General features: G+C 49.5%; 1 protein-coding gene across 1 annotated transcript in view; it reads right to left on the bottom strand.

Moving 5' to 3' along the window:
* BCORL1 (BCL6 corepressor like 1) overlaps window positions 1-8,132 on the bottom strand; it is a 47,541-nt gene extending 39,409 nt beyond the window's left edge. Inside the window, exons 1-2 of the mRNA XM_030574709.1 lie at window positions 8,062-8,132; window positions 192-330 (exon numbers count right to left, since the gene is read on the bottom strand). Of these exons, the coding sequence (XP_030430569.1) occupies window positions 192-277 (86 nt within the window). The 5' untranslated portion in view covers window positions 278-330; window positions 8,062-8,132. The remainder of the gene's footprint in view (window positions 1-191; window positions 331-8,061) is intronic.
* Window positions 8,133-27,415: the final 19,283 nt, after the last annotated feature.

Genomic DNA, 27,415 nt, shown 5'->3' with positions numbered 1-27,415 from the left:
TGCATCCTTGTCCTACCCCTGTGATCCTTATGAACTCAGCCCTGTAACAGATAATAGGCTGATCCTGCACTAGCCCCAAAGAGAATCACTAAACAGGATTCAGTATGCTTTCTGTTTCTAGTCTCTCCAATTCCCTGACACAAGCTCCCTGCTTAAAGTCTTCCCCCTAACAAGCCACCCACGCACCTCACCTCTCCTCGTTGAGGCCACACATGCAAATCCGCTCTGCACTGGCCCAGTTATGCACCCCACTGTAGAGAGGTGCTGTAGAGATCATGACAGCTGCTCACCACCAACCAGGACCTGTTGGGGCTCACGGAGCCACTCCGCCTGCAAAGACAAAACAGAGTCAGAAGCTGTTCCCTGGACACTGCATTCAATTCCATTCCTTGGAGTTCTCCAATGAAGTTGTGAGTCTGTGGTACAGTTCAGAGAGATCATCTGCCTGCCAGATCACTGAGAAAAGACAACACCTCCTCCTTACCTGCCATCTGCAGGTTCATTTCCATGCAGCTGGGGTACATCGTTTGAGCAGCTACAAGTCTGTTTGCAAAGACCCTCAGGAGAGGAGTACACTCAGGGCTTACACTCATGCTAGGATTTTTCACCAAACCCATTCAATCTGTAGTAGGACTTGGCCTCCCCCAAAAGTGCTTTGTGCAGACACCTCTTCATTCCCCAAGAAAGTCTCCCAGACACTGCAGGCAGGCAAAAGGCAGCTTTACCCAAAACAGACTTATAAAGCCATAGAATTGTCCAGTCTTTTATATTTCTCTATCAGTCACCACTAACCAGCTCAGGAGACAATTGTACAAAGAGGAAGATGACTGTTCAGGCAATCAAGTGCCTAGGATAGACCTGCATAGGACCAATGCGGAGAATGTGTGGGGCGCTGCTTGACAAACTTTGCAGGGCTTTCACCACTAGAATTTCACTTTACTATTGTTAGGAAGTGGCAGGCATTCTTTGGGGTTAGAGACAGAAAGTAGAGCAGAACCCTGAGATTTGTGAGTCAGCCAAGATGCCGGCCTCTGTGATGGAATTTTTCAGGGGAAGACATGCCTGCCTGCCATTGCAGTAGCGTTGTCTCATTGAGCACTTCAAGGGCCGGGCTGCTTCTTGAGTCCCATAATTCAGGAGAATGAATTGAGCTAAACAGAAACAGAGCAATGAGGGAGGGGAAGGATCTGAAGTGCATGGCCAGCAGGAGCAGGCTAAGTTAGACTGGGCAGGAGAGATTAAGGAGGTAGTGACATTGTCGAAAGGTTCATGTTTCGGAGATGTTATATACATGAAGCAAAAGAGGTACAAATGGACAGCATCCTTGGGACAGCAGGAAGGAACTCTAAAGACAGCATGTGATCCAAAGTCTTATATAGTTTTTTCTGTCATGACATGTCAGATGGACACAAGCTCTTGGTAGGACAAGGAGCAGTCTGTAGTATCAGTCCACACTGGAATCCGTCGTATAGGGATAAGACGACTGAAGGTTTGAGGAATCAGATGGAAAGCTAAAAAACTGAAGGTGTTCTCAGAACATACTGCCTGCTCATTCAGTGCCAGGTATGAACACACCTGGTACACACAGGCACAGTCTAGGTCAGTGGGGTGTTTCTGGGACTCGTTTGGGAAGAGACAAGGGCCACAGAAGCAGGAGAAACCAGAGAAATACCAGTATACTGGCTGAGGGGAGAGAGTGAGCCACAGATGAGAGAAAGAGTTTAGATGAGCAGGCAGAGACTGCAGAGAGGAGAAGCTACCCAGAAGTCAGGAAATGAGAGGAAGCAGCAGCCAAAATAAACACACCTGGAAAGGGAAGAAATACTAAGCAATGAAATGGGTACCTGGGCTGAGTGCAAGACCCCGAAAAACTGGGTTGTACCCAGAAAGAATGAAAGGTCACTTGGGGTGGGAAGAGGCGGAGTCTTGCAATGGTTGGAGAGAAACGCAAGAACCCAAAGGAAATAGGGGAACAAACAATCTGCGGGGATTTCACCATCCTGGGCTGAACTGAAAGAAGGGAAAGGGAAAGCGTATGACAGTGAGGGTACAATGGCAGCATAGACATTTTAGGAGCGCTCCAAGAGAATCTCGTGTGGGAGAAGGGAGAGAGAGACATGTACCACTGTGCTAAACAGAATGGAAATTTGGGAAGAGACTGAACTAGGAAACCTCCAAGAAAGCACTGATGGGGCAGAACCATTGTGGCTTGAAATTAAAGATGCCAAGACAGAAGGCTGATAGCAAGATTTCACAAGCAGTTACAACAAACAGCACATTTTGAGTGCATGAGGAAGAAGAGGCCAATGATGGAACCTGCAGGGCCTCTTGGAGAAAATTACGAACGTGTAATGACAGAACTGACATTGTTAAATGAATTCTTGATTTCTTATTTGAGGAGGATGCAAGACACATGTCAAAGGCAGACATTTCCCAGGGAATGAAGAAGAAATAGGGAGGGAAATTAGAATCCCAACCAAGAGAAGGGATCAAGGCATTCAAATGCAGAGACAAAATAAAACACCTGACTCAGGTGATTTCAAACCCCAATTCCAGAGGAAGCAACAAAAGAATCAGAGAACCCTCAGCAGAAGGTGCCAGGTGCAGAGATAATTCTATCTGAGAACAACAGGGCAGAGCCACCACTCCCTTAAACACTACTGAGCTATTCTGGAATAACTCTGTAGACATACTCTAACTCGGGTTTATATCCTAGAGAAGACCAGGCAGTTGTATTTTTAACATGAGATATCAGATCAAGTTTATGACTGTACAGGGGCCGAGGCTTTAACTCAACCTGTTAACTCATGTTAAACTAACTGCCTTGTCTTCATTAGGATTGTAACTCGTCAGCCAACTTGAGTTAAGAACACTTTTTTTTTTTTTTTTTTTTTAAATAGTGAAAACAAGCCCTGAGTGCACTCTCCCTTCTTCCTAACACAGGACGCATCTGCACTAAGGTCTGGTCCACATACAGTTTTTGTACCAATTTAACTATGTTGGTTGGGGGCATGATTTTCTACCAAAGCAGTTAAGTTGGTACAGTCCCCTTCTGTGGATACAATTATACCAGTATAAAGTTGCCTTCTACTAGTATAGCATATTCCTTTTCCCTTATGGAAATAAACTATGCCAGCATAAGCACTCACATTAGGGATCTGTACTGCTTTAATTATACTAGTATAGTTTTTACTCACTTTACTGGTTCTACTTATACTGGTATATACATGTCCATGTATCAACAAGATATGAGAATTTTGGGAAATTCTCTGACCACTGCTATTGCACCAGTCTGAACACTAGTGTAAAGCAGCTGCCAGCAGTTTACCACTGTTTCATCCAAGCCTTGCTCAGAGGAAGTACCAGACGGCAGGGTGGTAAAAACACTGACAGTCTACACTAGCTTTCCCACCATTGCTATCACCAGGGGAGCCACACTAACGTTCTCAGGGTAACAAAGAATTGTCTCTACTGAAGATTTGCCCAGTGACCAGCTAGTGGTACAGGTGCACTAGTGCCATGCCTAGGGCAGACAGGCAAAGCTCCTGGGAGGCAAGATTTGCATCATTACAGCACATCCTGGTTAAGTAAGGGTAAGCTCCACCAGTGCCAGTAATGTTTCTGCTCATCTGCACTAGGCATCTATACCAGTGGTTGTGATTGGTGCAAATTCCCAGTGTTAGCAAAGTGCAGGGCAATGATGTTCACTTCAGTGCCTAACTTGGACCATTTCAATGCTAACATTATTTAACAGAGCAGACTGAGAAACACACTCAGCTGGAGTTCAGGTACTTGAAAAACACTGTAAACCCTGTCTGCCTGCTGTCTCTCCTTTTCCCCCTGTGATGGGCTCTCAGCCACTGCTTTCTCTAAAGTGGGACACGCTAGAAGTCTGCCTTGACGGAAGGAGACTGGGAACCATCAACCTTGAAATTTTTCTTTTTGATTTCCCAGCCTGTAGCAAGAACTACTGAAGATGAGCACATGGATACTTTTTTCTTTTTTTAAGGTGTTCTACAACTCATTTGGCCAGGGGGCACTGTGGAATGCCACAAAGGGTTGCACTTTGACCCTGGAAACACATGATAGCTGGGACTGGATATTGCAAATAAAATCTATGTCAAAATGTGGAATACATTAAAAAGGGGTTTCAAAACCTAAGGCCAATATGATATTTCTATTATATTTTTAAACTCCAGTGGAAACCACTGTTTTGAACAAATTAATGATCATTTATATAGGATGCAACCCAGGTGCTTCTCCTGAGAACATGACTGGACATGACTATTAAAAAAAAAAGAAGAAGAGATAAACAAACTTCACTAATTTTTAGCGAAACTTAGAGAAATGTCAAAAGGAAACAAATTACATCAACAGTAATAATTACATTTACTTTTTTAAAATTTCAGCTTAACTATCTTTGATACCATTAGTAACAGAGGCAAAGAATTATGTCTACCATATGTGATCTTTGAGATGACAGTGCTTTGAAGTCCAAAATAAGCACAAATCCAAAGAGCTTCCAGAAATGTCCTAACACAAGGCTTCAGCTCCACCCACATTTCATACAAACTAAACTGTTTGCAACAGAACTATAAAAACCCCTTGCAGGGGTCATACATGCAGGGCTGACTTTAGTACAATTCCAACAAATTGGGCCTCATGCCTAAGAGGGCCCCGCATCCTAAAGAAGAGCACCTAACTTTAATTTTTACTCACCTGGCGGCAGTCCGGGTCTTCGGCGGCACTTTGGTGGCGGGTCCTGCGGATCCTTCAGGGCCGCAGAAGACCCGGTGCGATTGAAGGACCCATCGCCGAAGTGCCGCCGAAGACCCAGACTGCCGCCAGGTATCCAAGTTGGGCCCTGCACTTCCTAAAGCCGGCCCTGCATACATGGGTCTTGAATCCAACTGGAAAAAAGTTTTTAAAAATGTAATATTGAATGCAAACCATATCTTGTTAAAAGCAGATATGCATCCGACGAAGTGAGTATTCACCCATGAAAGCTCACGCTCCTATACATCTGTTAGTCTATAAAATGCCACAGGACTCTTTTTTGCTTTTACAGATCCAGACTAAAACGGCTACCCCTCTGATACTTCACATCATGTTACTTACCTTAAACAGTTTGGAAACTGTAGAGTGATAAAGTCATACCAATCTACAGCCAAATTCAGTCCTGGATAAGCCAGGCTACATCTACCATAGTCTTCAGTAGTAACATGCATGTTGCATTTGGCCTACAGAGCAGATGATAATCTGGATCTAAACTTGGGTCTTCCACTCTGTTGCCTAGTACAACCACTGGCTACAGCTGTGCTGAGCTTGTGTGCATGTATCTGCCTGTGCCAGTTTAAAAACACACTAACTCTGATTTATGTCATTGCAATGACCAGCATAATAAACAGAAATGTTCAACTAAAAAAAATAAAAATACAGCCCTATTTGAACTAGGAAAGTTTCCTGAAAATTTAGCAACTTGTAAAAAGTACATCTTCCCTATTGGCTAAAGCTACAGCTAGTACCTAAATCACTGACTGCAGTCTAACAAAAAAGCCTTTCCCTGTGGAAGGCTATCACAGCAGATTCTTAAGGTGGTTTTTTTTTTTTTTTTTTAAAAAGGGGAGGAGGGATGGGAGGTGCCAAAAAGCCACCAAAAGGTGTAAAATCTTTGCAAAATCTCTGACATCGGAAGAAAACCACACATTGCACACAATCTTACATCTTTTTAGTTTTCCCTGCCCATGACATATGATACTATCCCAAAGCATGCTCCCCCACCCCCAGTTCAGTCCTACCCTCTCAAAGTCCTCCATTAATATATTCCTTTAAGACTTCGTTTACACTAGATTCAGTTTTCTAAAATTTCTCATAGCTGCTCTTTGCAGAGATAGCTGACATGTTGGTAAAAGTACTAGCAAAGTATCTATACTGATGGCAGCAATAGTGGGAAATATTATGGCAAAAACGCAAATGCAGATACAGCCTAAGGCCTCAAACCTGCAGAGGGATTCACATGGGCAACTCCTTTCATCCATGCAGATCCCATTGACTTTAACGGGACACCCCATGGATGTAGAGCCACAAGTATAGATTCCCTTGCAAAATCAGGACCAAAAGACTATCCCAACACTTCATATCTTGGTACGACCCCATAAGAGTCTATCCTCATGCTCCCTCAAATCCACCATAAAAATCAAAGTTAAATTCAAGGAATCAATGTCCTCCCCCATAAGCCTAACTGTACGAAAGGCAGCTCTTCTGCTGAATTTGGTTATGTCTCAATACTCATCTTGAATGTAGTGTACAAGAATGGGCCATAACATCTGGGAGCCCTCTCCAGAAATTCCTCACTCCAAAACATTATTAATCACACCAGGAGCAAAGTGAAAGTAATGTTGAGTGCCAGCATGGACTAGGGCACTGCAGTAGGAATCAGGACACCTGAGTTCTGTTCCTAATCCTGCCCCTGACCTGCTGTGTGACGTTGGGAAAGTCCCTTTCCCTCTCTCTGCCTGCTTCCCCCCTACCTTTTGTTTGTCTAGTCTACTTAGATTGCAGGCTCTTTGGGGCAGAAACTGTCTCTGAGGCCTAGACTACACATAAGAGTTTTATTGGCACAGATATGTTGGCTGGTAGTGCGCGGGGCAGGGGGAATCACATCCCTAACCAATGTATCTATGCCAGCAAAAGCTCCAGTTGTAGATAGTTATACTGGCAAGAAGTTTTACAAGTATAGCTTATTTAGATTGGGGAACTGCTATAAGCGATATCACCTAAAGAACTCCAATGCAGAAAGGTCTTACTATACATTTGTACAGTGCCTAGCACAATCCTGATTAGGATCTTTAGACACTGCTGTAATACCAATAAATAAAGGCATATAATGTCACTCTCCCTTGCCCAGGCCTCTCTTTGGGGTCTTGCCCAGAACAGTCCTCAATTCTGAGATGAAGGCTCCTAGATGAATGGGTACAATTGGCTCCTGCAGCTAGGTTGGAGAGAACTGATGATACCTGGGCACTGCTGCTCTCCCCACTTAGATGGCCACTAATCTGACTTTACTTCCTACAGCACCTACCTCCACAGAAGGAAGCTCTAAAAAAAACAAAACAAAAAAAACATAAATTGCTGGCAGGAGACCAAACTCTGCCAACCAAGGGCCACCAGAGCAACATGCCAGGACCCCGAGGACCTAATTGGCAAAACATGGAGCTGACTAGTCTCTTATATTTAGTAGTGAGGTTCTGCCAGCCTAGAAAGATTACAGAATCCACCGGGTAGCAAGATGAAGCACTACAGGCTAGGATCTCGAGTCTCTGCTGGGCACCCCCTATGCAAGAGATTAGGTCGCTGGGGCCATGCTGCGAAACTCCAGGAGCCACGCCACCCAGTCCCGTTGTTTAAGGAGCGAGGGGCCAGGTCCGGGTCTCAGCTGCGCAGCCCGTAGAACAACGTGCACATGCACGGAAGAGTCGGGATCAAAGCACGGAAGATTCCTATTCCCCCCCGCCCCCGCGCCCCAAGAAGGGGCCCGTCAGGTGGAGGGGATGCACTCTGGGAGCTGGGGGTCCGTCCTCCGGCTAGATCTGGGAGCGGCAGGTGATGGGGCGCGAAGCTAGGAAGGAGCGGCGGCTACACGCGGGACGCGGAACCCGTCCCAGGTACGTGCAGAGGAGGCAGCAGCAGCAGCTCCCCGCCGGGATCCCTCGGTGCCCAGCTGCGCCGGCTCCAAGCTCGCAGCGCCTCCGCTGTCACAGCCTCCGCGATCCGTCCCCACCCTCCCCCGCTCCGGGATTCGCTGCCCTCCTCCCCGTCCCACTCCGGACGCTGCTCCCCCTCCCTCCCAGCCCAAGCCCCCAGCAGCGCCCGCTGCCCGGAGGGGGTCCCGGGGCCGGTCTCCATGGAGACCCAGCCGGAGGCGATGGGTCGGGCCGCCCGCTCGGCCGCTCGCTCGGTCCGGCTCCCCGGTGGTGGGTGCGGGGCGAACGGGCCCGGGGTGCCCGGGCAGCGGGGGCCGGGTGTCCGGAGCGGGGCGGCGGGGACGGGAGGGGCACGCACCTGTTCCCGAGCTGGGCGGGCCGCGGCGCTGCGGGCCGAGCCGGGCCCCTGCCCGAGGCGGCGGGTCGGACACTGGGCGCAGCGAACGAGGGTTCGGCGGCGGAGACACTGGCAGCGGCAGCCGGAGTGTGAGGGCGAGAGGCAGCCGCCGCGGGGCCTGACGGGAAGTGTAGTCCAGCCGCCCGTCGCCCCCGCGCCCACTCGGGCTGGGCCAAGCCCTGGGGACTACAACTCCCAGGGTGCGCCGCGCCTAGCCCTGCCCGCACGGCTGGGGGGGGGGGTCGGGTGTGCAGAGCTAGCCGAGTCCGGAGAGGGAGCGAGTGGGAGGGGGCTCCGCACCCAGCAGCGCAGCGCCGCGCAGTCGGGGGAGGGGGGTTCCACGCCCGGGGAGGGGCTGGGCCTCTGAGCGCTGCACCCCGGGGAGGGGGACCGCGCTCCAAAGCCGGGTCCGGGTCTGAGGGCTCCACACCCGGGGTGGGGAACCGCGCTCCACACCCGAGGGGGCTGGGTAGGCGCCCCACGCCCAGGGAGCGGGCTCTACCCGGCGAAGCGGGCTAAACTGGACGGGCGCTGCCGGGGGGCGGGGGCCGGAGCCAGGGGAGCGACGCTCGGGGGGCCAGGGCCGGCTGGGCTGACAGGAACTTCTCCCCGCGCTGCCCGGAGCCAGGCTCCCCCAGCCGGATCCCGCGCGCCGGGAGGGCAGGCACAGTCCCTCCGGCCCGGGGACGCAGGAGAACTCTCCGGCCCTTCGGGCAGCCCGCCGCCGCCTCGCCTGTGGGGGATGCACGGCCAGGCGCCCCCCGCCGGCCGGGCTTGACCCGAGTGCCCCGCCCGGGGAAGGGGTAGCGGCGCGTGGGCGGCTCACTTGCCTGGGGAGACGCGACACCGACCCACCCGCCCCGCCGTGCCGCGAACCGGCTGGCACCGCCTGACCCACCGCGCTCGGCCCGGCGCAGCCTGGCTGCCGAGCGCAAGTTCCTCAGCAGCCGCCGCCGCCCCCCCACTCCGGGGCACCGAGCTCGCAGGCCGAGCCGAGGGCAACGCCCGGCCCTCCTCAGCACCCTGGGCAGCCCGGCCCCCGCGCCACGCCAGCGCCCTCCCGCGCCGCCTGCCTCCACCGGGGAAGTGGGGATCTCGCCCCCGGTCCCTCGCAGGGCCCTGTCCCCCGCACCTAGGGCTTTGCACCGCACAGCCCTATTTCCTCTGCCCCCCCCCCGGACTTTGCGTTCCCCCACCACAGCCTTGTTCTCTCTGCCCTCACATCTGTGCAAGGCCCTGCTGCTTCTGTCTCGCACCCCACCCTCAGGATCTGCCCCATACCCCTGCAGAGCCTTATCCCTTCTGCCCCGCCCCCAGTTCAGGGCCCTGGCCCCTCTACGCCAGGTCTCTGCCCTTCACTGCACAGACCCGTCCCCTCTCCCCCTCCCCTACACCCAGGGTTCTGCCCCTGTACCACACAGCCCCGTTCCCTATACCTTCCACCAGCGCAGGGCCCTGTCCCTTCTGCCCCCCCCCCCCCGGGCTCTGCCCTTGCATCGCACTGCCCTTGTCCTCTCTGACCCCCCACCTCCACCCCTCAGGCTCTGCCTGTGCACTGCACAGCCCTGTTCCCTCTGCCCCCCACCCCAGGGCTCTGCTCTCCCCACTGCTCAGTCCTGTCCCCTCGGGCCCCCCTGCCCCAGGGTTCTGTCGCTGCACCACAGGGCCCTGTCCCATCTTCCCCCCACCATCACCATACAGCCCTGTCCCTTCTGTCCCCCCCACTCCAGGGCTCTATTCCCCTCCACTGCGCAGCCCTGTCCCCTTTTCCCACCACCATAGGGCTCTGCCCCCTGACAGCAGCACAGGGCCCCCCCCCCACTCCAAGGCTCTGCCCCTGCACAGCCCTGTCCCCTTTGCCCCCCCACTACCACCGCAGTACCTGTTCCCTTCTGTCCTCCCATCAAACAGCCCTGTCCCTTCTCTTCCCCCCTCCAGGGTTCTGCTCCCCCCATTGCTCAGCCCTGTCTCCTCTGCCCCCACCACCACTGCAGGATCTGTCCACCACCACAGTGCCCTGTCCCCTCTGTCCTCCCCAGGGCTCTGCTTCCCCCACTGCATAGCCCTGTCCCCTCTGCCCCCTACCACCACCATAGGGTTCTGCCACCAGCACAGGGCCCTGCCCCTGCACTGCACAGCCCTGTCCCCCTGCTCTCCCCCCACTTTTGCAGGAGCTGTCCCCTCTACTTCCCCTGCCCACCACACAGCTCTGTCCCCCCTCTCCAGGGCTCTGCCCCTGCACTGCACAGCCCTGTTCCCTCTGCCACCCTCCACCATCACAGGACCTCTCCCCTCCATGGTCTCTCATTGTCATCCCCCCTGCCTTGCCCCTGCACTGTACAGCCCTGTTCCCTCTTCCCCCCCTCTGCAGTGCTCTGTTCCCCCCACTCTAGGGCTCTGTCCTCTACAACCTTGTCCCCTCTGCTGTCCCCCCCACCACAGGGCCATGTCCGCTCTGCCACCCCTCCTCTCTGCAGGGCCCTGTTGCCTTCCGCCCTTCTCGTACTCCCTGTCCCCTCTGCCCTGGCCTTCACACCCCTCTAGTGCCCTATGCCTTCTCTTTCCCTCTAGCACTCTGTCTCCTCTTCCCTTCCCCCTAGTGCCCTGCCCCTCACAGCGCCCTGTGCACTGTTTCTTGTGCTCTGAGCTACCTCCCCCACCTACTTCCCCCAGAGACCTGTCCCTTCTCCCCCATGAGCTGGGCCCTGGGCCCTTTCAACCCCCCCCCCTCCTCCATACACTGTCCCTTCTGCCCAGCTCCCCCAACCTCTTGTCCTCTTTCTGCTCTGGAACCATCTCTTCCCCATGTTGCTCCGAGTACACTGCCCCTCCTGGCTGGGCTCTTTGCCCCTCCAGTGCCCTAGGGCCATGTCCCTTCATTTCTCCCCACACTCTGTCCTCTTTTCTGACCTGGACTGGAACCCTCCCTTGTTTCTTCTGCCCTTACCCTGGTGCTAGGAGCTGCACCCCTAGTACATATTCCCTAAACCCTGGGGCCATGTGCCCTTCCCCCTCCCCCCCCCCGTATTCTGTCCCCTCTGCCTTAGGGCCAGGAGTCCCTCCTCAAACCCAATCTACCTCACCCCAGCAGCTGTGGGTCCTTGGCACCTCATCTGCTCCACAGCAGGGCTATTGTCCCTTCCCCATCAGCTGTGGTCCTCTACCATAGAGCCCTCTGGCCCAGGACCCTGGGCCCCACTCCTTGTGCCCTAGCTCCCCTGCTGTGGTGACATGATACTCCCCTACCTTGCACAGATCCACTCCACCTGGGAGCTATGAGCCACTGGGTTCATAGCCATCTGCGCTCTGCTGTGGAGCTGGGGTGCTACACCAATACTTCTCTGCCCAAAAGCCATGGGCCCTTCCCCTCCATTCCGGCTGTGGACCTTTCTCTGGGCACCCCTCCCACTTCTTACTCTTCTCTGTGGCCTTAAGTGCTATGCCAGTGTCTCATCCCTTTGCTCTGAGGCCGTAAGTCAGTCTGTGCCAGGCCCTGACATGCTGTCCCCCCGAGTGCCCCATCTCCTTTGTCCTGGCAGCTGTAGGCTCCATCTGTATCTGTGCAGCACCCCATCCGTTCCAGCCCTGTGATGCCCAGTCCCCTACATCCTAGGACTTCAGGTCCTTCCTCTGCTCTGGAAAGTCTGCTCCTCTCTGTAACATCCCCTTTTGCAGAGTTCTCTGCCCCTCGACTCTTTTTTTTCCAGAATGACAAATCTGTTGTCCTCACTGATCTTCATCATACAGCCTGGGGTGAGGTAAGGGGCTGTTTCATTGAAGTGCCCCTGTAGCCTGGGTAGTAACTAATGTCTCTACCCAAGAGGGGTATTCACAGAGGTGGCTCTAGACATTTCGCCACCCCAAGCCGCGGGACCAGCGGACCCTCCGCAGGCATGCTGCAAAAGGCTGCCTGCCTGCCGCGCGACCAGCAGAGCGCCCCCCGTGGCATGCCACCCCAAGCACGCGCTTGGCTTGCTGGGGCCTGGAGTCACCCCTGGGTATTCAGCTGCATGGTGGTAGAGGACCAAAGGAGCTGCAAAGAGAAGCCCATTTCCTATTCCACAGAGGAAGTGGGGGAGGCATCCACCAAGGGGGAACTGTGGGGAGGGGGTAGGCAGAGACTGCCTTGCTCCAGAGAGTAGCTGGAGGAGAGGCAGAGGCAAGAGTCCTGTGTGCTTCTGATGGCAGCCCCATATTATTTCTAAGGGGAAGTGAATTTTGCCAGTTAGTCACTGCCCTCAGGTTCCTGGCATGTTCCCAGGTGACCCTTAGTTGGTAGAGTTTGGTCTGTTGCTAGCAATTTCTGTGATTTTCTAGGGCTTCCTTCTCTGCAGTTGAGCACCTTAACCACTCAGCCACTGCACTGAAAGGCCACCTCTCATTCACCCAGCTGTAAAATGAGTGCCTAATCCATCTGGCTGAGGCAGTCAAAGGCGGTTGGATGTGATGCTGGCCATATCCCTCCCTTGTGTACTGCTGGCTATGAAACTGACATGCCTTTACCACATCAGCCGGATGAGCTGTTGGCTCGGAAGAACTTTGAACTTTTGACTTCTGTGGAGGTAGGTGTTGTAGGAAGTAGAGTCAGATTAATGGCCATCTGCCTGGGGAGAATAGCAATGCCAGAGTCTCCTCAGTTCCAACCAACATTGGTTGCTGCAGGAGCCAACTGTTGAAAGAGGCTGGTGCCCATTCATGTAGGCACCTTCCCATAAGAATTGAAGACAGTTCCAGGCTAGGATTCCTGGGCGGGGGAGACTGATATCCAGAGTCCACACCTCTGGGGAAAATTATTCTTCATACTCATTCTTGTTACAGTAGTGTCTAAAGATCTCAGTCAAGACTGAGATAGGCACTATACAAATGTGCAGTGACTCTGCCCCAAAGAGCTTACAATCTAAATATCCCAGACAGACAAAGGGTGAGGGGGAAGCAGGCCCAGAGAGGGTAAGGGACTTGTCCGGTCTCACAGCCGATCAGTGGCAGAAATGGGTGTCTTGACTCCTAGTCCGTTGTTATCTTGACTATGCTGCCCTCAGTCAAGGCAGGCCTCTTCTCCTAGGTCAAAATGACCAAAGGTTTCAGCACTAAAGTTCCTGGTCTCTAACAGTAGTTCAGCCCCCTTTCCTTATCACTATGGAGAATAACAAAATGTACATAGGGTGCCAGAGAAAGGCTCCCCACAGAACCAACATTGCTGTTACTTTGCTTCTGATTTGATTAATAGTATTTTGGGGCGAGGGACTGCTGGAGAGGGCTCCCAGATATTGTGGCCCATTCTTATACACTGCATTGGATCCCTTGATGCTGTCCCTCTTGTCCCCTTTTCACCTTGAGGGATTACTTGCAACGCGCATGAGTTTATGCAGGGTTAGAGGTAGGAAGACTGTTCAATCAAGTGTTGTCATGCTTCTAATTCAAGGCATAAAACACTGCCTAACACAGGGGATTAAGAGGAATTTTACCATATGGGCAATTTACTCTATAATTGTCCATTTCTGGGTTTTCGTACCCATTCCTCTGAAGCAGCTGTGAGGGAGACAATATTGAACTAGATGGAGTCATGGTCTGACAATTCCTGGGTTCTTATGAATGCAATGTCTGGTTCAGGGACTCTCTCCTGGGTTTCAAACTCCTTCACTGGGCTGGCCCTTCCTGCCTGGGAGATACTCTCTTTCTCAGATGTGATCCCCAAGACAGCCTTTGAGGCTGAGGAATTGAGTGTAAGAGACAGAACTTTCAGGAGCTGGGCCTATGCTATCATGTGGCCTGCCCAACCGCTTTCTCTTCCCCTAGCCTGCCCCACCCCTCTAGTGTCCCTTGGATTGCCCCAATCCCTCTGCTAATCTGCAGCCCACCACCTCCCCTGTGTTATCTTTGTATCACATCAATGAGCATGTGGATTTAACAATGATATTCTTTTTATTCAAACATTCCATAACACAGAAACCAGAAGATGCAGCCTACCTCTCTCTGATCTGCCCCTTGCAATCAAGAGCCCCATCTTCTAAAATGGAGGAGGATCTTTGGTCTCACCCAACGTCATTGCATGACAGCTGCTCTACACTTCCTCCCCTTCTCCAAAATTAAAATATTTGTGAAGCTCTGGATGGGTGAGCTACAGGTCTCCCGTCACAACCTTGCCTTTGAAGTAGTGCTGTGTCTAGTCCATCTTTTGTGGTCTCTGGAGACATTTTTGTAGGGCAGGAAACGTCAAATATTGCAGTGTGGCCGTGTTCTTGCCCTTTTCCATTCCAGCCCTGGAGCAGTTATTTCATATCTTTAGTTTTAGCAGACAGATTTTCTATGAATTTTCCCAAGAAAGTCATACCTATGATCGTCCATAAGTCCTTTCTTTCTGGAACTGTATTTCACTGTAGGCCGGGCCATGTGTGGTCAAAGATGTTTGCTGCAAGTCTGGCTCTCTGCTCTGACTGCTTTGGAGAATTCTTTACTGGTCATTATTGCTCCTCTGGAAGCAACTTCTGCAAAGCTCGAACCTGTTCCCAGCTGTCTGGTGGAGGAGTTATAGTTCCTCTGGATCTAGGTGCATCCGGAGCAGTGGGACTGCATTCAGGATGTTGCTCCTGTTCTTGCTGCTGCTTTTTGTCTCCCTGGGTGAGAAGGGGAGAAGTGTATCTCTTGGAAAAGGCTTCATGCCATAAAGCTGCTTCCGAATTCTGTGCATCTCCTGTAGGTTGAAATTCAGACTTTCACTTGGTCTCATTTGTGGATTCAGTGGCACTTAGCTCACTGGACTTCGGGCAGCCACTCTTCCAGTTCTGTTTAGTTGGCAGTGGTGTGCGCCTCCCCGTTTACCAGCACCTGTGACTGTTAGTGTAGGGCAGGGGTGGCCAACCTGTGGCTCCCGAGCCACATGCGGCTCTTCAGAAGTTAATATGTGGCTCCTTGTATAGGCACTGACTCCGGGGCTGGAGCTATAGGCGACAACTTTCCAATGTGTGGAGGTGCTCACTGCTCAACCCCTGGCTCTGCCACAGGCCCTGCCCCCACTCCACCTCCTCCCCTGACCTGCTGTGCCCTTGCTCCTCCCTCACCCCTCCGCCCCAGAGCCTCCTGCACACCACAAAACAGCAGGTGTGGGGAGGGGGGGAGAGGTGCTGATCGGCAGGGCTGCCAGTGGGTGGGGGGCCCTGGGAATGGGGGGCAGGGGAAGCCGATGTGGGGGCTGCTGACCTATTACTGTGGCTCTTTGGCAATGTACATTGGTAAATTCTGTCTCCTTCCCAGGCTCAGGTTGGTCACCCCTGGTGTAGAGAATCATCACTGGGACTATCACTGGATGCCTTGGCTGCATTGCCTTAGCAAAATGGTTGTATCTGTGGCAACTCAGCACCTTTTCCTTAATGCTGGACAATGTTCACTTCCACATCTCTCACATTGTCACCTGGGCTGTTTGTTACAAGGGTTTAGTGCTCTTCCTTGCATTCTCACTCCCATCCCTTATATTGCACTGTGTGTGAGCCCTCATCTACGGTTTATTGACTCTCTGTTTCACTTGACACCTGCCCTTGTGATTTTGCCTGTCCTGCTGCTTTGCAGATTATTATGACTTTTTGAAAGTCTCTGTGCAAAAACATTCATGTCCCTTCTCAGTTCTGCAGCCCACCACCAGCCCCTCTATAATCTGGGTATCTCTTCCAGGTCAAAAGTGCAAGAATGGCTTTCGAGCTTCAGATCTCTAACATGCTCATTGGTACTTTCTTGTGCCTTTTGCAGGGTTGAGTGAAAGAAGAATCTTTCAATTGTTTAATTTTTTCTGGACACAGGATAAGTTTCAGACTGTGCTAGGACCTTTTCAGATGCTGTCCATGAAAACTATTATGACAGGCAGAGCTGGTAGTACAGCCTGTTAAGGTTGTCTGACCTTCCCTGTCCCACACTGAGATGTAGGCAGTACGACCTAGTGGTTGGAGCAGCAGTCTGGCCTAGTGGGCGGAGCAGAATCAGAGGGCAGACCTAGAGGCATGATCAGAAAACTAGCCAATGGCTGAAGAAAGGAACCGGAACAGAACCAAGGAGCAGTTGTGATCAGGAGAAAAGCCAGTGGTCAGAGCCAGGAGTTAGGAATCAGGAGTTCAAAGGTAGTCACCAACTAGGGCTGGAGCAGAGCAGAAGGGTGGAGCAAAGGCTGAACAGGAAGCAGGTCTGGGGCAGCTGTGGGTGTGGAATACATTGATCAGCCACTGTACTGCTGTTGCTTCAGGGTTTAAATGGGAATCTGATGGCTCTTCTGATGAATCAAGAACCACAGTTGTTTGTTGAGGGTTCATTGGGCCCAGCCAAGCTTGTTGGGTTGCTAGCATGGGTGGCAGGTGGAGCGCCCCTTTGGGGAGGCTAGCCCCAGCTCTGCCCCTTCCACCCCCCCCCACCTCGGCCAGAGGAGCCCCAAGACATCCCCCCATCTCCTCGGTCAGAGGAGCCCTGAGCCAGCCAAAGCCCCAAGACACTCCCGCCTCGGCCAGAGGAGTCCCGAGACCCTCACCCCTTGTCCAGAGGAGCTGGCCTAATCCTGAGACACCCCTGCCACCTGCCTAGAAGAGCCCCCAATGGCTGAAGCCCCGAGCTTCCCTGCCCGGAGTCCCGGGCCAGCTGCAGCCTCCTCTCCCCAAAAGCATGTGTCTCTTCTCCGGAAGAAGCTTTTGCTATGCCCCATGCAGGTTCCTGGGTGGCTGAAGAGGTGGTAGCACATACTGCCGCCTCAGCTGCCCCAGAACCTGCATGGAGCATAATACATCAAAAACTCCCCCACCAAAACCCTGCAACTGGGGTCCGGTGGCAGTAGCAGCGCCAGGGAAGGCTTAACCTCCCCTAGCCTATACCAGCTGCCCATGGTTGCTAGGCAACTGAGCCTGGAGGCAGCTGATTTTCTAACAGCCCCCCACTGAAGACTTGGTTGTCAGTTGCTTATAAGTTTGCCAAACTTTAGTTTTATATACTGGGTATCTGCCTCAAGATGAATTGTTTTGGAAAGTTTCAACCAGAATAGTTCAGCCATTTCCAAGAATGAAGTTAAGGAAATAGATGGAGCCAGAGAATGGTTCTGGCTATTGTCACCACAATTGGAAGCCACTTGGACTCTAGCCAGAGGAAGGGGTGGACAGCTTGGCCAGAGCATGGGTCTGCGCACCCTGCATGTTCTGTGCTCTAGGAAGTGAGGGCAGCCTTGCCTCCTGCTTCTCTCAAGTGGGCTCTGTGGGAGGGTGCTCCTTGGCCCTCTGGAACTCATCATTGGGCCCCTTCCCATAAGCCTCCCCAACCACCCCCATTCCACATGAGCAGATGGAACAACTTCCAGCCAATCTGCCTCCAAATCATGCCTAGGGAACATGTGTACATGCTCATGCTTCACACCTTCCATTTCCTCACTTTCATGTCCCATGTGCCCTTGGGGGGGGCTTTAGTTATGGAGGGGCATGTCCCTAGTATGTCAAATACCCATACCTGTTGGCACCTGTGGAGGGTGAGGAAGCCTGGTGGGCCAGTCTGTACTCCACTCTAGTTCCACAGCCTGCCAGAGATATTAGTTGGCAGCTCCACGGAGCCAGGAGCACAGGCATGTGGGTGGAGATAGAACTGCTGGTTGCAGTGGAGCCCTTGGCTGTAGCAGAGGAACACATGCAGCATGCACCATGCCACACTATGTGCCTGGAAGGCATGTACTATTTGAATTACTGGGGTCAGGGATGTGCCAAGTGAACAAACAGCAGAAGGAATGGGTCAAAGGTTGAAAGGGATACAATGGGAGATGTTGAGCAGAGAACCCTGACAGCACCCACTGTTCATAGAATCATAGAATATCAGGATTGGAAGGGACTTCAGAAGGTCATCTAGTCCAACCCCCTGCTCAAAGCAGTGCCAATCCCCAACTAACTGTTCCTCAGAGGGGTCTAGAGGCTCAGTGGATGTAGCCTGGAGGAACCCTGCCTGGAAGCATTATCATAGGAGGGAGTGGAAATAGTTGCAGAATACCCACTCATCCAGCTTCCTTCTCCTGGAATGGCAGATGGCCATCCTGACCAGCCCCGAGAGGAAGTTGATGAGGCAGTCTCACAGCTTTGTAGAGTCATGGACGGGGTTCTCATTGATCAGGAGGTGCAGGGAAAAGTACAGGCAGAATATCAGAGAGAACCTTACTGGGGCTTCAGCCTGGTGCTCCCTACATAGATGTGTGCAAGGGTCGTCTTCTCTCCGCTAAAGGGACAGGTATCAGGGGAATTCATGAACTGCATCAGGTAACATGCCCATGCTTACAGCACCTGGAGGATTCACCAGCTAATGCCCATTGTGGGCCATGGAACCAGAGTTCTTTGCCCTCCGTTAGTGGCAACAGGTCCTGCCACTTGCTGTTGAGGTGGGACATAGGGATGAGGAAGTGCATGGTGTGAAGCATTAGCACAGATGGATGTTCTCTAGGTGCAGTTTGGAGGTGGCTTGGCTGGATGGCACACAGCCAGCACAGGTGGCATGTTGGGTGGGCAGCTCGAGAGGCTTGCGGGGCAAGGTCCCGATGGCGAATTCTGGAAGGCGAAGGGTGCAGATAGGTGGGAAGCCTCCTGCCTCATGATCCGCTCAAGTGAATCAGGAGGCAAGGCTGCCCCCACCCCCTGGAGCACATAACAGGGGACACGCAGGATGGACAACCTCATGAGTTGGCCAAGCATCATGGGGTTCACCTGGTCCCTCTGGCCATAGTCTAGAAGGTTTCAAATTCTGGTGGCACCAGCCAGGACCATCCTCCAGTGCACCAGGGAGACTCCATCACCTGCACACAGAGATGGCAGTTGTGTAGCAGTGGTTCCATTAGGAGGTCTTCCCCCTTGGTGGCCAATATGGACCTAGTCATAGGATCTAGCTTCCAGGTCCTGAGGGCATCCTGATAAATGACCAGCAGCTCAGAAAGCTCTCAGGGTGTTATACATGAAACATCTCCCCTAGCAAATTCATGGTCCATTTTGGTCAATTTCATGGCCATAGGATTTTTAAAATTGTAAATTTTATTACTTCAGCTATTTACATCTGAAATGTCATGGTGTTGTAATTGTAGAAGTCCTGACTCAAAAAGGAGTTGTGGGGGGTCTCAAGATTATTGTAGGGGGAGTTGTGGTACTACTACCCTTACTTTTGCACTGCTGCTGATGGCGATGCTGCCTCCAGAGCTGAGCAGCTGGCAACCAGTAGCTGCTGGCTGGGAGCCCAGCTCTGAAGGCAGAGCAGCTGCCAGTGGCAGCACAGAAGTAAGGATGACATGGTATGGTACTGCCACCTGTACTTCTGCACTGCTGCTGGTGGTGCTGCCTTCAGAGCTGGGCACCTGGCCAATAGCCGCTGCTCTCCAGTTGCCCCAGCTCTGAAGGCAGCGCAGAAGTAAGGGTGGCAATACTATGACCCCTCTAAAATTATCTTGCGACCCCCTGCAACTCTCTTTTGGGTCAGGACCCCGAATTTGAGAAAGACTAGCCTCCCCTCTGAAATCTGTATAGTATAGAGTAAAAGCACACAAAAGACCAGATTTCACAGTTGGTGATGCATTTTTCATGGCCGTGAATTTGGTAGGGCCCTACCTATGTGGAAAAGAAGAGCTGACAGCCGTATTGGACAAGGTGGAGGAAGACGTGTTCAGCACGCTCCATGCTGGACTACATGCATGGAAGGTGCATACCTACTGTGGTTATCTAGAGATGGTGGGCTTAAGCCTGCCCAATACTAAGGGATCTCTCCCTCAACTGAGGGGGAGGAGACATTGAATCCAGGCCCCAAGTGGAGACCATGGACAACAAATGAAAAAAAAGGTGAGGGGTAGGAGTGAAGGTCAAAGGAGAAAAAATCTGGAAACTAGAAAGGGACACAGAGCAGAAAATCCCCAACATTCCCCACTGCTCCTCAAAAGGTGTCTAAGGAATCATTGGACACCACCAAGAAGAACTCTGCTCAGACGCATTACTTCACAAGGGAACAGAAATATGCCCCACAGTTGCAGAGCACCCATCCATCCAGCTTCCTCCTCCTGGAGTGATGGATGGCCAACTTGATCAGCACCAGGAGGAGGTTGATGAGAAAATCTTGCAATTTTGTGGGGTCATGGATAGTTTATGCATGAATCAGAATATGCAGGGAGAATTGCAGCCAGAGCTTCACTAAGACCTCCTAGAGGAAACAGAAAAGGGGCTGCTATCTGATGCACCCCATGTAGATGTGCACAGAGGTCTCCTTCTCACTGCATAAAGGACAGGTGTCAGGGGAGTTCATGAACTGTGCTGGGTACACACCCATGCTCATGGCTCCATGGAGGACCTGCTAAGGGTATCCCTGGCAGGCTATGGGACCAGTGTAGAGTGCAGACTGACCCCACCAGGGTTCCTTGTCCACTTTGGGTGGCAGCAGGTCCTGCCCCTTGGTGTCAGGAATGCATGAGGGCAAGAGAGTGGATGGCGTGAAGCATGAGTATATACAGATATTTCCTGGATGCAGTTCAGAGATGGACCAACTGGATATTGTGCAGCCGACTAAGGTTATGTGGCTGGGGAGGCTTGTGGGACACAGGGTTGATAATTTCAGGAGGGCCAGGGTGAGGGGTGAATGGGGAGCTCCGTCCAACAGGGCCTGCTTAAGAAAAGAGAAGCAGGAGGTAAGGCTGCCCTCATCTTTGGAGGACATTATGGAGACACATGGGGTGGACAAGCCCACCATGCACTGGCCAAGCACAGAAGGGTCCACTGAATCCTGATCAAAGTCCAGGAGGTCTATGACTCTCATATCAGCCAAGACCAACCTCCAGCATATCATGGGGGAAACCACTACCTGCACATGTAGATGGGGGTTGTGTGTGAGTATCTCTGCGGACCTGGTTATGGAAATGAGCTTCTAGATCAGTGATTCTCAAAGTTTTGTATTGGTGAGCCTTTCACATAGCAAGCCTCTGAGTGCGACCCCCCCCTTATAAATTAAAAACATTTTTTATATATTGGGTTTGGGATGGAGCTCCTCAGTTCAGGAGGCAGAACCACTGAGACATGGATACTATTGATTTCTGGAGACAACAAAAGTAAAAACAGGATCAGGTGTGGGATCAAAGTGAATAATGAGGAATCCAGAGTAGGACCGCGCACTGACAGTGTCTACTTCTCAAAGACGTCTGAGGAAGCAGTGGATACCATCGAGAGGAATGGTACCTGGAACCATGATCAAGTAACAGCCTGGAAATAGGCCCCACAGTTGCAGAGCATGCCCCTCCCGCCATCCAACTTCCTCCTCCTGAAGTGACGGATTGCTATCTTGGCCAGTACCAGGAGGAGTTGATGATGATGTCTCACAACTTTGTGGAGCCATGGATGAGGTGTGAGTGCATCAGTAGGTGCAGGGAGAAATGCAGTCAGAACCTTATTAGCAGGTTCTGGAGGAGCCACAAGAGGGGCTGCAATCGGATGCACTCTACATAAATAGGCAATTCTCGATTTAGTCCTTAGTGGGGCACAGGACCTGGTCCAAGAGGTGAATATAGCTGAACTGCTCTGTAATAATAACCATAACATAATTAAATTTAACATCAGTGGCAGGGAGAATACCAAGACACCCACCACAGTAGCATTTAACTTCAGAAAGAGGAACTACCCAAAAATGAAGCTAATTAAACAAATTAAAGGGACCAGTCGCAAGAGAGAAATGCCTGCAAGCTGCATGGAAACATTATTAGAAACACCATAACAGAGGCTCAGACTAAATGTATTCCCCAAATAAAAAAAATGTTGAGGACCAATTAAATAAATAAATTCCACCATGACTAAACAGAATTAAAGAGGCAGTTAGAGACAAAAAGACATCCTTTAAAAAGGGGACGGACAATCGAGGTACTAAAAGGAGCAGTCAAGGAAGACAAAGCCAACATGGAGAAGCAAAATGAGTTCTTTGCCTCCATCTTCACTATGGAGGATGTGAGGGAGGTTCCCACACCTGAGCCATTCTTTTTTAGTGACAAATCTGAGGAACTGCCCCAGATTGAGGTGTCATTACAGGAGAGTTTGGAACAAATCAATAGATTAAACCAAGGACAACACATTTTTGGTGGTCTCAGAGTGTGGCCACCAACTCTTGCTGGGGGCCACTCACAATTTTTCCTAAAATATTTACTGCTAATTAACTTTAGGAAAAACAAAGAAATATGCACATAGACATTTCCAAATCATTGTCATTTATTGATGTAGGATTTTTTTTCAGACTCCATATTAAAAATAATGTACAGTTGTCTCTATTCTTTACTGAACATAAACAGAACAGAAACACAAATAAGGTGCTTTGCACATTCTTGTCCTTTTCCTTTTTTTAACATGAGTTGCTAGAAAGTAAGTCTGTCATGAAAAGTGCTATTAACAAACATACAAATATAACTTTTTCACAGCAGATTTACTCAGTCCCAGCAAACCTGGGGACAAATTAAGCCCTGGATGGGAAGATGGGTACGGAGTGTCATAGCATTCCCTCTCAGATCTGAATCTTAAGAGTTCAGAAAATGAGATACTAGCACCTGAATCCTCTAAGCTTAATTACCAGCTTAGATCTGATAGCAGTGCCACCACCCAAAAATATAGTGTTTTGGGGCACTCTGACCTCCCCAACCTTCCCTGGGGACCCCAAGAACCCAGATCCCTTGGGTTCTTAAAACAAGGAGAAATAAACCATTCCCCCCACCTTTCCCCCTCTCAGAGTTTCCCTCCCTGGGCTATCCTGAGAGATATTGATCCAACCTCTAAAACACCATACAGAGAAGCATCTCCTTTCCCTTCCACAAAGACGCAAACAGATTCAAGGAAAACAGAGAGAGATTCTATCTCTCCCCCCTCCCGTCTCCCCCACCTGTCCTGGTGAGTTATCCCAATCCCCTGGAATAAAACAAGGGAAACAAGAAAAAAAATCAATCAGGTTCTCTAAAAGAAATCTTTTAATAAAAGAAAGGAAAAAGTAAAGAATTATCTCTGTAACTTCAAGATGTAAATATTACAGGGTCCTATAGCTTACAGACACCAGAAAGAGACTTTCCCCCCAGTACCAATACAAATCAAAATATTCCCAGCAACTACACATATAAAAGTTAACCAGCCAAATCCACAATTGCAAATAGAGTAAAACAATCAAAAAGCCTAAACCGCCTGTTTTACTTACTATTTGAAAAGAAACTTAGAGAGCCTGTAGTAATGTCTGGTCTCTCTCAGACCCTCTGAGAGAAGAACACATAACGGACAAAGAACACACACAAAAACTTCCCTCCACCCAAATTTAAAAGTATCTTGTCTTCTGATTGGTCTTCTGGTCAGGTGTCCAATTACCTGCTTGTAACCCTTTACAGGTAGAAGAGACATTAACCCTTAACAATCTGTTTATGACAGAGTTGCTAGAAAGTAAGTCTGTCATGAAAAGTGCTATTAACAAACATGCAAATATAACTTTTCACAGCAGATTTACTCAGTCCCAGCAAACCTGGGGACAAATTAAGCCCTGGATGGGAAGGTGGGTACGGAGGCAGCAGGGACCAGTGGCAATGAGGCACTGGGGGAAGCAGCTGGGCTCAAGCCCACTACCGCAGGGCCGGGGAACAGAGCTTAAAGCTGGAGCCTGCCCCCCACCAGCCCAGGGCTGAAGGTGATCCCACTGCCCCCAGGAAGGTGAAGAACTCACTGGCTGCCTGCTCCTCCAGCTTGTGTGTCTCCAGAGAGGGGCAGGGCTCAAACACTACTGATGGCTTTGGAGGAGGGGCCAATGCTTTGCGACATCCCCCTACTCTCCTCATCTCTGCTCAGGAGGCTGTGGCCACAAGAAAAACCCCTAGTGGCTGCATTTGAGAAACACTGCATTAAACAGTAATAAGTCAACAGGACCAAATGGGATTCACTCGAGAGTTCTTAAGGAACTCAAATATGAAACTGCAGAACTATTAACTGCCATATGTAACCTAGCACTTAAATCAGCTTCTGTATCAGATGACTGGAGGATAGCTAATGTGACACCAATTTTTTAAAAAGACTCCAGAGGAAATCACTGCAATTACAGGCCAGTAAGCTTAGCTTCAGTACCAGGCAAAATGACTGAAACTATAGTAAAGGACTGAATTATCAGATACATAGATGAACATAATTTGTTAGGGGAAGAATCAACATGGCTTTTGTAAATGGAAATCATGCCTCACTAATCTATTAGAATTCTTTGAGGAGGTCAGCTAACATGTGGACAAGGGAGATCCAGTGGATATAGTGTACTTGGACTTTCAAAAATTCTTGACAAGGTCCCTCACCCAAGGCGCTTAAGCAAAGTAAGCAGTCATGGGATAAGAGGGAAGGATCTCTCCTGGATCAGTAACTGGTTAAGAGATAGTAAACAAAGGGTAGGAATGAATGGTTAGTTTTCACATTGGAGAGAGGGAAATAGTAGTGTTGCTCAGGGATCTGAACTGGAACCTAGGCTGTTCAACATATTCAAATGATCTGAAAAAGGGGTAAACAATAAGGTGACAAAGTTTGCAGATGATGCAAAATTACTCCAGAGAGTGAAATTCATAGCAGACTGTGAAGAGGTTACAAAGCGTTCTCACAACACTGGGTGACTGGGCAACAAAATGGCAAATGAAATGTGGTGGTTAATAAGTGCAAAGTAATGCACATGGGAAAACATAATCCCAGCTAAAACATAAAATGATGGGGTCTAAATTAGCTGTTACCACTCAAGAAAGATCTTGGAGTCATTGTGGGTAATTCGCTGAAAACATCCACTCAATGTACTGTGGCAGTCAAAAAAGCTAACAATGGTAGGATTAAAAGAGATTAAAAAAATTAATCGCAGTTAATCGTGCTGTTAAATAATAATAGAATACTATACTATATATATATTTGGGTGTTTTCCACATTTTCAAATATATTGATTTCAATTTCAACAGAAAACAAAGTGTACAGTGCTCACTTTATTTTTATTATAAATATTTACACTGTAAAAATAAATTGTATTTTTAAATTCACTTAAGTAATGTAGTGCAATCTCTTTCTATGAAAGTTGAATTTACAAATGTAGAATTATGTACAAAAAATGCATTAAAAACAAAACAAACAATGTAAAACTTTAGAGCCTATAAGTCCACTTAGTCCTACTTCTTGTTCAGCCAATCACCCAGACAAACAAGTTTGTTTACATATGCAGGAGACAATGCTGCCTGCTTCTTATGTACAATGTCACCTGCAAGTGAGAACAGGCATTTGCATGGCACTGTTGTAGCTGGTATTGCAAGATACGTGCCAGACGTGCTAAAGATTCATATGTACCTTCGTGCTTCAACCATCGTTCCAGATGACATGCACCCACGCTGATGATGGGTTCTGCTCGATAACAATCCAAAGCAGTGCAGACCAATGCAGGTTCATTTTCATTATCTGAATCAGATGCCAGCAGCAGGTTGATTTTCTCTTTTGGTGGTTTGGGTTCTGTAGTTTCCACACTGGCATGTTGCTCTTTTAAGACTTTGAAAGCATGTTACACACCCTGTCCAGATTTTGGAAGACACTTCAGATTCTTAAATCTTGGGTCAAGTGCTGTAGCTATTTTTAGAAATCTTGCTACCTTCTTTGCGTTTTGTCAACTCTGCAGTTAAAATGTTATTAAAACGAACATGTGCTGGGTCATCATCTGAGACTGCTATAACATGAAATATATGGCAGACTACAGGTCAAACACAGAGCAGGAGACATACAATTCTCTCCCAAGGAGTTCAGTCACAAATTTAATTAACACATTTTTTTTAATGAGCATCATCAGCACAGAAGCATGTGCTTTGGAATGGTGGCCAAAGCATGAAGGGGCATACAAATGTTTACCATATCTGGCACACAAATATCTTGCAATGCTGGCTACAAAAGTGCCATGTGAACATCTGCTCTAACTTTCAGGTGACATTGTAAATAAAAAGCAGGCAGCATTATCTCCCGTAAATGTAAACAAACTTGTTTCTCTTAGCGACTGGCTGAACAAGAAGTAGGACTGAGTGGACTTGTAGGCTCTAAAGTTTTACTTTGTTTTGTTTTTGAGTGCAATTATGTTAAAAAAATCTACATTTGTAAGTTGCGCTTTCATGATAAAGAGATTGCACTACAGTATTCGTATGAGATTAATTGAAAAATACTATTTATTTTATCATTTTTACAGTACAAATATTTGTAATAAAAATAATGTAAGTAAGTACTATACATTTTGTATTCTGTATTGCAATTGAAATTAATATATTTGAAAATGTAGAATAACATCCAAAATAGTTAATAAATTTCAATTGGTATTCTATTGTTTAACAGTTCAATTAAAATGGCGATTGCCATTAATTTTTTTAATCACGATTAATTTTTTTTCAGTTAATCATGTGAGTTAACTGCGATTAATTGACAGCCCTAGTAGGAACCATTAGAAAAGAGATAGGTAACAAAAACAGTAAATATCATAATGCCTCTCTATAAATTCTTGATATACCCACACTTTGAATACTGCATGCAGTTTTGGTCACGCCATCTCAAATCAGATACTTTAGAAATGGAAAAGGTACAGAGAAGGGCAACAAAAATGATTATGGGTTTGGAGCAGCTTTCATATGAGGAGAGATTAAAAGACTGGGACTGTTCATCTCGGAAAAGAGATGATTAAGGGGGGAATATGGTAGAGGTCTATGTAATCATGAATGGAGTGGAGAGAGGGAATAAGAAAGTTATTTACCTCTTCACATAACAAGAACCAGGGGTCCCTCAATGAAATTAGTAAGCAGCAGGTTTAAAACATAAGGAAGTAAAGTACTTCATACGATGCACAGTCAACCTGTGGAACTCATTGCCAGGGGATGTCAGGAAAGCCAGAAGTATAACTGCCAGATGCTGGGCCCAGATGACAGGATGGACCCCTTGATAATTGCCCTATTCTGTTCATTCCCTTTGAAGCATCTGGCACTGGCCACTGTCAGCAGACAGGATATTGGACTAGATGGACCATTGGTTTGACACAGTGTGACCGTTCTTATGTTCTTAAATAAAAAAAAATAACTTCTACTCCTACTCAGGATTTCCCTGTTTATGCACTCCAGGATTCCATTAGTCCTTTTGGCCACAGCATTACACCGGGAGCTCATGTTCAGCTGATTATCCATCAGAGCCCCAGATCTTTTCCAGAGTAACTGTTTTCTTGGATAGACTAGAGTTCCTCTATAAGTATCACCTACATTCTATGCTCCTAGTGTATACATTTGGCCATATTAGAATGCCTATTATTTGCTTGTCCCTAGGTT

The sequence above is a fragment of the Gopherus evgoodei genome, chromosome 9 (assembly GCF_007399415.2).
Source record: "Gopherus evgoodei ecotype Sinaloan lineage chromosome 9, rGopEvg1_v1.p, whole genome shotgun sequence".
NCBI lineage: Eukaryota > Metazoa > Chordata > Testudines > Testudinidae > Gopherus > Gopherus evgoodei.
The sequence above is the reverse complement of the archived record's forward strand: the minus strand, read 5'-3'. Positions and strand labels throughout refer to the sequence as shown.